We start from the raw sequence: 12251 nt of genomic DNA, 5'->3' as shown, positions 1-12251 counted from the left end.
CTTATTTATTGGGACTCATTCTGAAAACAGATAGTTTATCTTAAGCTCAGACTGAAAATAGTAATTGGTGATCAAAGTTTATTATTCATACAGAATCATGATAGGAAGTTATTTACTATCACTAAATTTTTCTACCATATAGTATTATATGTAAAAAAGAAAAAAGTCAAGGACAATAAAAAATTACTTCTTAAAACAATTATGTACATAACTGAGAACACCAGTAATCTCTTTAATTCTAAGTCATTATTTCAAAGGACTCAAAAATATTAAGGATGTCCTTCAATGTCATCACAATGTGTATTTGAGTTTATCACTAACTCCCAGGTAATTAGAGTTAACTGTTATTATAAACGAAATCAAGAACGCTTTTCTCCCAAAGGATCACAAGATTTCTTAAACCAAAGTAAACATATTAAATGTATTTATATCAGATACCTTATTCTTCTACTTTGTTTCATCCACTCTTTTTTCTGCATCAAGTTTTTCCTTTGAAGCCTGTTTTTCTTAGAATTATGTTGTCCTTTGAAATATACTTCCCTAGAGCTTAAATATGTAAATATCTGAAAATGCAAATTACTACACTTTTGTTCATATGGAGAGTACAGTCAATCATACCTCTGTAGTTCCAATGCCAGCTATGAATATATAATGAAAAAATTTATAACATGAAATTATTCCCAAATTTTAAGATGCATGATATTATAACTTTACTATTTTTAGTTTTTATGATGCTTGGGATATGATTCAATCTGAATTATGTACAGATTTAATAAATACAATATTTTATTATTGTATTTTGATAAAATGAAAAGTGAGATTTCTTTTGGTAAAATTTTGTCATTATGCCTTCAATGTACTACATAATATTCTATTGTAAGGTTTATCCTGAATGTTCTCTGCTGCTATTTGAGGATGCTATGTAGAAATAATCAAATCCCTCTTCAAAATAGTAGAATCCTATTTCTTTTCCATGAAAAGAAAACAGGTTTGAATTTATACAAGTACCTTTTCTTTTCTTTTTATAAGATTTTATTTGTTAGAGGGAGAGAGCAAGTGTGCAAGAGTAGGGGGAAGGGGCAGAGTCAGAGAGAGAAGTAGACTTCCTGTTGAGCAGGGAGCCAGTTGCAGGGCTCCATCCCAGGACTTTTGAAATCAAGATCTGAGCCCTTAACCAACTGAGCCACCCAGGCACCCCAGAGTAACTTTTCTTTTAATGTTTAATTTGATATAATTAGCTTAATTTTTATTTGGTTGATGTAACATTATTACATAGCTTCTGCTTATATGTTGATTTAAAAAACTGTTGATTATATATACTGGACATACATAGCTTAATACAAAAGTTCACACTAAAAAGCTTTTACTCAATGGTGTATATAATTTTTGAAAGTGTAGCATCTGTAGGTAGAACTTACAAGTCACTTCTATGCCAAAACTTTTAGGAAAAGGGTATGCATTCTATATACTCTCTTTCTTCCACTCATTGGATATAGATGACTATAAGGCCATATGTGATCGTGATGCTAAAGTGGAAACTGCATGATTCTACTATTCTCTGTATGAAGGAAAGTGGTCAACAAACAGGAACACCTCGGATTCTAATGTAAATGAAAAACAAACTATGTGTTCAGGTTCTAGAATTGGGAATTTGACAAATAGATTAAAAGGCTACTTTGAGTTTTAGGAAATTTTGTTGCCGACAAATTGTTAACCTGGTCTAAAAGAACCTATAGCTATGAAGTGATCCTAAAGTTCTCAAAACAGATTATCATTAAACATGTATGAAAGCTGTTCAGCCACCAACAGCTACTTCAGAAATGGTCAGGATGATAAAAGAAGTTCACAGACAGTGAAGTCAATGGCCATCGAGAACAATGGGTAAGAGTGTCTCAGTGAATTTAATGTGGTATCTGTTCTGAGGTTCTTCACAATGCCTACCCATCATGGCTATGGCTGTGTTTATCCTCCTTTCTTAATGAGAGTGTTCTATTTATTTCAAACATTGCAAATTTTCTGTTAGGGTAGAGGGCTCTACATTTCTCTACTGGTGACTGTGGGTCACTAGTCGATAAGACAATATATTTGAACCTGGTGGAGAAAATTCCGTATCACGAGATACATGAGGATGAGCATACATGTTTTGTGGGTGAAATGACAGACTATTACAGAGATGACTAAGTATCTACAAAAACTGGGGCTTCCTCCTCCATAACACAGAATCATTGCTGGGACATCACTACTGAGCCAGGGACAGCATTTAACAGCCATATAACTAGCCATATAACTAGTTCTCACTGCTGGTATGTGATTAGAAATGATGTGTCTCTTCATATCTGAGTTGGTTAAAAAGCACATGTACCTTCTCCAATCTCCTTTTACAATTTCTGAACTGGGCACAAAGAACTACAAAACTCTTAAGAGATAGTTGGTTCACTGAATGCAAGAAGCCTGGATCCCCGAATCATTATATTGGGTGGAACTCCTGTCAACCAGGAGTAAATTTATTAGTGCTCTTAGATTTGCTCTATATAAAGCCTCAGGGAGCAGAATTAGTGCAACTACAAAATTTCCAAGTAAAAAAAATAAAAAGACACGAAACAAAACAAGTTAGACTACAAGTAATAATTCCAAAGTACACAATTGATGCTAATATTTAAAAAAAAAAAAAAAAATAGAGCCAATGCACTAAGATCAGGATATAAATTTAGACCGAATTGGTTTCAAAATTATTTTAGTGTGATTAAGATTCATAAAGAATAAAATAACATTTATAAAAGAGAAAAATTATGAAACACACCAGGTATAAATTAAAACAAAAACAAAAACAATCCAGGGCAGCCCAGGTGGCTCAGCGGTTTAGCGCCACCTTCAGCCCAGGGCCTGATCCTGGAGACCCGGGATGGAGTCCCACGTTGGGCTCCCTGCATGGAGTCTGCTTCTCCCTCTGCCTGTGTCTCTGCCTCTCTCTTTCTCTCTCTCTCTCTCTCCCTGTGTCTTTCAAGAATAAATAAATAAAATCTTTAAACAAATCAAGAAATGAAAAAAATGAATAGAAAAAACTAATGAAGATAAAAATAACAGATGAGGTAAATTTAACTAGGTGTAGTCAAAGTGAAAATTTATAACCTAGAAATTAGTGCTAAGGTGAAATATTTTTAAAAATCAGAGACAAAGAGGATACTATGGAAAGTCTCTAATAAATATCTAATAGGTAATCTAGAAGAAGTAAAGAAAAATATAATACACACACTTTCTTAATTTAAAAAAAATGAAAAGCAGGAAAAAATAAATGCACACCAGTTACATCATAATGTAACTGAAGACCAACATATGGAACCTATAATCTCTCAAGTAATGAGAATTCCTCAGAAGAACATTAGCAACTATAGTTTCCACAGATTGTCATGGACAGGGAAATAGTATTTTCAGAACGTTGAGGAAAAATAATAGCACCTAGTATTCTGTACCCAAGTAAACAATCTTTGAAAAAGGAGGTTAAAATAAAGATATATTTAGATAGCCACTAAATAGAACTTAAATACTTACAGTACCTTGCCAAAAGATCTATCAAAAAATAAACTTTAGCAAATAGAATACTGAACCCAGGTAACAGGAAATAGTAACAAAAAATAGCAAGCATACAAACTTAATATATCTTGATGTATCTAAGTGTTGACTTTATAAACCTCTTAATTTTGTTTCTTTAAAAGGTAGAACTGGGGCACCTAGGTGGCCCAGTGATTGAGCATCTGCCTTCAGCTCAGGGCATGATCCCGGGGTCCTGGAATCGAGTCCCACATTGGACTGCCCATGGCAAGCCTGCTTCTCCCTCTGCCTATGTCTCTGCCTCTCTCTGTGTCTCTCATGAATAAATAAATAAGATCCTTTTTCTGGAAAAAAAAAATAAAAAGGTAGAACTAAATTTCAAGACTGGTAGCAATTTCAGTGAGTGGCATGGCATGCCATATTTGAAAAGTGAAGAGAGATGCTAAACAATTTTATCATATTTTTGAAATATTTGTGTTAAGAAAGGATTTTTTAAAAATTATGGACAGCCTCTATAGAAATATGAGTTTAGCATTGAAGTCAGCATACAGTAAAATAAGGTACTAGAATCGAAGTTAAAATTTGGTTAAAATAATATACTAAAAATGATCATTTCAACCCAGCTTATTTTTAACCTATTTTTAAAACTGTGACAAAGGACAAAATATAATTATTTAACTTTACTCTGTCTTTCTTGGAAATAATACCTTCTATTTTTAGACTCCTTGGAGCCTCTTGATTTCATATTCTCCTCAAGCTACATGAAAGTCGGGAATTGCTTCATGAAAAAAACGGCTTTATTTGGAATTGAAGGTTATATTGTAAGAGTTTATATTTAGTTTTGAGAACCTTTAGAAAGGGAAAATACTATTTGGGCCATTAAGTATGCCCTTTTATTCTGATCCCAATCTCACCTTTTAGCTTTCCATCATATCCTCAAACTCCCTTATTTAATGCTGGCAAATCTTGGTGTCTCAAAATTTCTTTATGCTCTCTGCTTCCACAGTCCTCTCTGATAACATGATTGGACAGGAGATCATAAACACAGAGCATAAATGTTTCTGAACTGCGGCAGAGGATAGAACCATGCAGCCTTAATAACAACGCCCTTCAGGAGCTCAGATCAATAGCTGTGTCCCGAAAGGCCCTGTGTGTCCCATTCACTTCTGTGAACAGTAATGCAATCGTCCGAGAACTGCCACCATCCATGCCTCTTGAATTTTAAAGCAACACTAGAGAAAAATAAATAAAAGCATCTACCTAGAAAAGGTTTTATTTTTTTAAAGATTTTATTTATTTATTCATGAGAGACAGAGAGAGAGAGAGGCAGAGACACAGACAGAGGGAGAAGCAGCCTCCATGCAGGGAGCCCCACGTGGGACTCAATCCCAGGACCCCGGGATCACCCCTGAGCCAAAGGCAGATGCTCAACCACTGAGCCACCTGGGCATCCCAGAGGAAGGGTTTTAAAAATTCCTCCGTGTTTCAGAACTTTTATTTCCATAGTCAATTGTTATTTTGTAAAATTATGTCATGTGATCCTTATAGACTTAAGGGATATATCCCTGCAGTATGTATGTATATGTGTGTATATATTCCCAGCAGGTTTAAAAACCCAAACTCTATCATCTCTAAGTATAAGTGCCACTGTCTTAATGAGATTTATTCTAAATTAATATCCAAGAGGAATTTATTAGAAATTCATGTCACTTCAAAACTCACAAATGAACTAAAATTGCATTCAATTTTTCATGTTGTTTCCAATTACTTCTTCCATAGTGTGAAAATATTCTTAGATATATTCAGTGAAAGACTATTTGATGTAAATCAATGCTTTATGAATTAACATTATTTTTTAATTCAAACCCTTTGTGGAATACATTAAGACAATTAAAAAAATAAAACCTGTAACATCAATATGCCTAAGTATGATAGTTTTAATCATAAACCTATAAGATAAAATTAAAATAGTTATGAAAAATAAGTTGAGATTTGAGCCAAGAATAAAATATTCTTTACGGTATATAACAGAATAACCTAAACTATTGTTTGGTTTTAAATTTTAGCATATCTGCTTAATGTAATATTTATGTCTAAACCTGATTGATAGCAAGAACAAGAGAACTTCCCCCTTATATGCTTCTAGAATTTGTATCTAGATATGCCTTAACAATCTTATAGAGAAATGAATCACATGTTCAAACATCCAGTAGTACAACTTTTAGGATAAAATATAATGATAAATTATTTAAATGCAAACAAATACACAACAAATAAGTACAAATAAATATTCATAACATTGATAGTATGGGTAAATATAGTTTAATTCTATTTCACTAGAATTTATTGTATATTGTGTTTATTGTGTTGTTATATAGCAAATCAAGAGTTCTCAAATCCATTCAAGTAAATTATCAAAATCCTTAAAACCTCATCATAATATTTTCTATCATCATATCTTACATCAAAGTTCAGAACAGTCCATATATTTTTCCATCATTCCCAGTTAGTTGGAATTTCAGAACAGATATGTAGATACTGTTGTAAATTGTGTTCATATCAGATTCCAAAGAATAAGCAAGAACAAAATGAATGATGAATTCATTTGATGAAGAACATAGTGCTCCTTGGAACTAGTGGATAGGCAGTGAGATAAGGAAATGAATGAGAAACAGGAAGAATGAAAAAATGGAGAAACAGAGGAGGGGATAGAAATAGGGAAGGAAAACACAAAGACCAGACTGAGAAATATTGAGGCTTTAGTTCTTGGTCTGGTATCAATTACTGAATGGCCTCAGGGAATAAAATTCTGTTCTCAGTAATTCAGCATCCTGATTTATAAAATGAGGGAGAAAGATATTTTTAAAACTATTTTATATATTTACTTGAGAGAGAAAGAGAAAGCAAGTGAGAGAGCACAAGCAGGGGGAGGGAGAGGGAGAAGCAGGCTCCCCGCTGAGCAGGGAGCACATGGGGGCTCAATCCCAGAACCCCTGCGATCATGACCTGAGCTGAAGACAGATGCTCATCAACTGAGCCACCGAGGTGCCGCAGGTAAGATAATTCTTATGGCTTTTCAGATCTAAAGCAACTAGATCTGATCTACTGCAATCTTTTCTGAAGAAAACTTTACTATTTCACAGAAAGGAGAAGAAACAAAGCACTACAGAGCACTCGGTAGGTATATCAATAGTGTCTGCCTGTAAGTACAAGTAGAGCTTGGTTCTCTCAATGCCTTATGATGACTCATATCAATAAATTTTTTACCCTGAATTACATATATGTTTTTAAAATACTCCTCCTTTATCTGACAGCCCTGGTGAAACAGACATATATATAATTTTATAAATAAGGAGGCTGAAAACAGAAAGAAAGAAAGAAAGAAAGAAAGAAAGAAAGAAAGAAAGAAAGAAAGAAAGAAAGAAAGAAAGAAAAGAAAGAAAAGAAAGAAAGAAAGAAAGAAAGAAAGAAAGAAAGAAAGAAGAAAGAAAGAAAGAAAGAAAAAGAAAGAAAGAGAAAGAAAGAAAGAAAGAAAGAAAGAAAGAAAGAAAGAAAGAAAGAAAGAAAGAAAGGAGAAGAAAAGAAAAGAAAAAGAAAAAGAAAAAGAAAAAGAAAAAGAAAAAGAAAAAGAAAAAGAAAGAAAGAAGAAAGAAAGAGAAAGAGGAGGGGGAAGATGGAGGGAAGGAAGGAAGAAAGAAATGGGACAACTCAGAGCACCCACCCAATAACCACAGAGATCCAATCCAAGGTAGTAGATGTGGGATGCAAAGCACACTCCCTGCCTTACTATAAGAGACCCTGACAACATCCAGCTGGATTTCAGACTCACAATGGACCAGGCACTGCTGTGTTCCCAGCCCTTAGGAAGGGGAGAATCTTTTGCAATTACCCTGTCTATATCCCATGTGTATGGTGTGTGTGAGGAACTATAACTTACCTGTTTAGTTCTTAGTTTTCCAGGTCAAGAGGAACTTGAGCTATGAGGTTTCATTTACATCCTGAGCTAATTTTAAATGGTACTCTTCTGGACGTCAACACCGTGCATAACGGAATAAATGTTTGGGAAGATGTGGGGTTTTGTGCCTGAAAGAGGGACTTGAATCATGAAAATCCAGAGTGGACTGTGGCATACTGTCACACTGGCAGCTCCCCCTAAACATATTTCCAGGAATTCACCCCCTTGTATAGTACCCCCTCATATACTCACTCTACCTGGCCATGTGGAAAACTCCCTCCTAAGGCAGCCACTGCACTATAAAAAAATCTTAGACCTAACACCAATAAAAAATAAATTTATTATTTAAAAAAATAATAAAAAAAATAAAGGGTTAAAAAAATGAAATAGGGAAAAAAAAATCTTAGACCAGATTCTTAAATGATGAGACACCACATAGAAATAAACTCTGGAAGATGAGAGGTCATTCTGACATTCCAGCCTCACGGCTGAATTCAGCTGCATTAGTGACCTTTGCGTACCCTAAAGCAAAAGAACTGCCCAGTTGAGCCCTGAGAAATCATAAATTGGTGTGGTTTTAAGCTAGTAAGTTTGGGTTATTTTATCTCAATAACAACAGATAAATAAAACATAAGATTCATTTATATTTATCTCTACAACCTACGAAGGTGATTAACAGATTAATAGGTACTCAAAAATGTTAAGAGCTCAACTAAATGAAATGTTCTAACAAAACAGACCAAAAGAAATGATAGAAAGACACTGTTTTTTCTTCTTCAATTATATATATATAATATATACATATTATATATACACACACACATATACACACACATATCTCACATTATATATGTGACCATATGCTATCTGACATATGATTTTATTCATATAAGTTCCAATCAATTGGCCATTTAGGTTACATGTAATTCAGAGATTTGGTTATGAAATAAGTTGTTGATGGATGGTGATAGAATCTGATAAAAAATATTATCAAAGGAAATAAAGGAATAATACAAAATGTCAAAAGCAGACACTTAAGTAAGTACTCTGAAATGGAGACCGGTGGTAGTATAAAATACCTGTCTAAAAATGAGGTGTCTTAACATTCACTCTGGCTTCCCCTGTGTTTGTAAACAGTAATTTATTGTATTCAATTGGATCTAAGCAGATTCACGTGTTTTTATTAGTTCTCCATATACTTTATCATGAGTTGACTAGTACCACTACATTATTTATGGATAAGGAAACTATGCTTTCAAAGCTAATAAGCCATAGATTTAGAATTCAAGCTTGATTCTTCCAATTTCTGCTATCCACTACAAGGAGATGATGAACATTTGTATTACCTCCACTCTCTATTTCTAGAATCAAATAAATTAAAATAAAGATAACAAGCCATAAAATAGATGAGTCTACCAGTAGCTCTACATAAGCTGATAATGATTACCGTTTGTCCAAAATCATCCTTACCTAACAAATACAAGAATTTTAAGGCATATAAATAAGAATGCAATTCACAGAGTAAACATACTAATTAAGAAAAAATATAGCCATCAATAACTGTCACTACTTCTTATTCCATGATTAATACCATAAAAATACAAATAGTTAATAAAAGCTAATCATACAAGTCCTGAGAATTATTCTTTGCATATTTTAAAAATCTTTATTATTTTTACCAATGAATGCCCAGCTTCTATGTAAATTAAATTAAACCATGTTAAAATTAAACCATGTTAAAACTACACGGTTAAGTATGTGTAATGTTTTATCCTTAACTTTTATTATCCTCTTAATTCCACTGATTATTCACATATATTAATTTTTCTTCAGTTTATTTTCCAATGTGTAGATACATCCTATAAAACCCCCTCAAAGAATAATTTCTGACTATTCCATCCTAAATCCTTGTCAAGGGTGAATAAAAATTTAGAATTCAATCTATTGATAAGCTTCAGGGAAACATCTTTTAAAAATCAGGGGAGAAAAGCTGGTTCATGCTTTATAAAAACTATACCACATATAAGATATTAATATTTTTAAACAAACACAATCATCATTGGAAACTCTAGTGAAATCTTCAACATTCAAGAGCACAAGTGTTTATAAATAGATAAGACCTTAAAAAATTCACATATATTTTCCATGACCCTTATATGTATACAAGTATGTTTTTCCTTGTTTATTCTCATCTTTTTTAAAGAACATGAATATATCACTAACAAAGAAGTAAATAAATTCAACATGGTGCTACAGAAAACAAACTTATAAATCAACTACCATTAAGTATGAAATATCTGTATTGTTACTATTTATCAAGCCATAATTTTATTTCTATATTTGTGTTTTGATTACAAGTCCCAATCCAAACACAATTGATGTATATTATCTCTATGTAAAATTTTTAAATGTATAAATTTATTAGATTAATAAGCTTTCACAAAATGCATCATATAAAGAAAAAATCTTCCATCTTAAAAATTATATTGTTATCATATCATTGTGAAAGAGATGGTTCTAAACTTAGTTAGCATTGTGTTGTATTAATATTTCCTAAAAAATCTTACACAAATACTACTATTACAACAACTAAAAGGTAATTTGTTACGTGGTGAGAAATTGTATTAAATAGTAGCAAAAGATAGGGGTGCCTGGGTGGCACAGTCTGTGAAGAGATCTACCCTTAGTTTTCTGATCTACTCTTACTTAGTTTCCCATCAGGTCAGGTCGTTAGCTCAGGCTCCTAACTGTTTCCCCTCTCACTTTGCCCTTCCCTGCCAGGGCGTGCACACATGCATGTGTGGGTGTGTGTGGGTGTGGGCACACGTGTGCACTCTCTCCCTCAAATAAAGAAGTCTTAAAAATAGTAGCAAAAGATAAATTAAGCTCTGACATAGTCAGTATTCAATCACCAAACATATAACACCTGCATAAATTATCCTGTATGTTTTTGAAACATATATGTGAATTCCTCACTTATTTAAATATAACTTTATCTTACCTAGGAACTATTCAATTACTACAATTCAACATGAAGGAGAATTATTTTCAAACTATCTTTAAATGCCACATTCTAAGTTATCAAACATGAAAGTTGAGCAAACGTCCATTTTGAATCCCTTTTGTTTTTTGTTGCTGTTATTAATTTTGCTTTACTTTATAAAAACTAGGTGAATACAGCCATTCATATGGCTTAACTACTTTATTAAGTCAATATGGAAGAATCGCTTGTCATGGTATAGAATTTATTTTACATGTTTATACACACTTCCTAGGAGAAAAAAATAATAAGAAACTATCTTATAGTTAATAATTTCTTCCACAATCAATTCTGCCAGTAATTTCATCTGAAAATGTATTACTTGAAAATGAATGTAAAACAAATTTGCCTCTTTAAAACATCATTTAAATGCATGATAAGTTATTTGAGTGCATCTTTCTTACCGTGACAAGAACCATCGATTTCTTCATATCCTGTACTGCAGATACACCTTCCAAGAGGAACCAGCCAATCTCCATCAGCTCCACAATAGAGTTTAGGAGTATCACGCTCTTCTGCACTCTTCACACAAGAGCCCCTTACTTCAACCAAAGAAGAAGAATCAACCCTTGGGATGGTGTCAGGAAACATAGCCAAGTTACGAACAGTGAAGGGGCACTTTTTGTAGAAAACACGAACTGAGACCAGAGCAATGCATGCCCCAATGTCTTGGAAAGCCAGATAAAATCCTTTCCTTTCTATAGGCCCCACCTCACGAATTTCTGTGTTAAGTTTCAGGATACGATCACCCAAATCCATCTGGGTAAAGCTTTCATCAGCAGCAATTGTGTCAATCTTTGTATATTGGCTTGGCTTGAATTTGATTCCATGGGACTCATCTGATTCCACATAATACAGATTAAATGTTTCTTTGCAAGTTCCCAAAACCCAGGGAATGCTGTTACAATCCCTCAATGTAAACTTCATTTCCACATAAATTTTCTGTGCTGCATCACGGGAGATCCAGTTTGTTCGAAGCCAGTTGTTTTGGTTTGGTTCCATTACATTGCAGACCTGGTACGTGTGAATGGGCCTATTGTGTTCATCCATTTCAGTGATAGCATCCCACTGCAAGAAGAAAAAAAAAATTAAATGATTGTAAAACAACAGTGGTTTAAAGAGATATGATTACTTCCAAAATTTTCTATTTTAGCAAAGAAATATAAATAGAAAGGATACAAATGAAGCAATGCAAAGCACCAATGCAGCAGGATTTTAACTTTTTAACCATGGACCTCTGGCTAAAAGTATAGGTTCTGGACATACCAACTATCCTGGTATGAAGCTTGCTTTCCTACATATTAGATCAAGAGCTACTTAATTTCACCTCTTGTTTCCTAAACTGTAAAATGGTGCTAATAATAGTACATGTTTCCTATGGTTGTTACAAGGCATAAGTTACTTAATAGATGCAAAGCAATGTGAATAGTTCTTGGTACACTGTAAGAATATAAAATAACATCCATTATATGATCAAAATAAACAGACTGATGACAAATACACTGTGGTTACCAACCTGCCTTCATATCCAATTTGCCACAAATTGAGATATATTTAGCAGTATTCAATTAAATATTTACATGTCTGACAGAAAACAGACATAAATAAGGCCACAGACTTATTCAAGAAATATTTATGAGGCACTATTCTAGACTCTGGGAATACAGCAGTGACTGGCTGAACCCTGCTTTTGTGAAGCTTAGAGTG

General features: G+C 33.4%; 1 protein-coding gene across 23 annotated transcripts in view; it reads right to left on the bottom strand.

The window, feature by feature from the left end:
• The window catches only part of EPHA6 (EPH receptor A6), an 880674-nt gene that overhangs the window by 673295 nt on the left and 195128 nt on the right, over positions 1-12251 (bottom strand). For all 23 annotated transcript variants that reach the window (XR_007407962.1, XR_007407961.1, XR_004811710.2 and 20 more), the window contains one exon: positions 10949-11612. Coding sequence is in view for 20 of the 23 variants with exons in the window: in XM_025417283.3 (XP_025273068.2) it covers positions 10949-11612 (664 nt within the window). In the remaining 3 variants the exon portion in view is untranslated. The remainder of the gene's footprint in view (positions 1-10948; positions 11613-12251) is intronic.

Source organism: Canis lupus, chromosome 33, assembly GCF_003254725.2.
Source record: "Canis lupus dingo isolate Sandy chromosome 33, ASM325472v2, whole genome shotgun sequence".
Lineage (NCBI taxonomy): Eukaryota > Metazoa > Chordata > Mammalia > Carnivora > Canidae > Canis > Canis lupus.
Note: the sequence above shows the minus strand (reverse complement) of the source record. Positions and strands in the feature narration are given on the sequence as shown.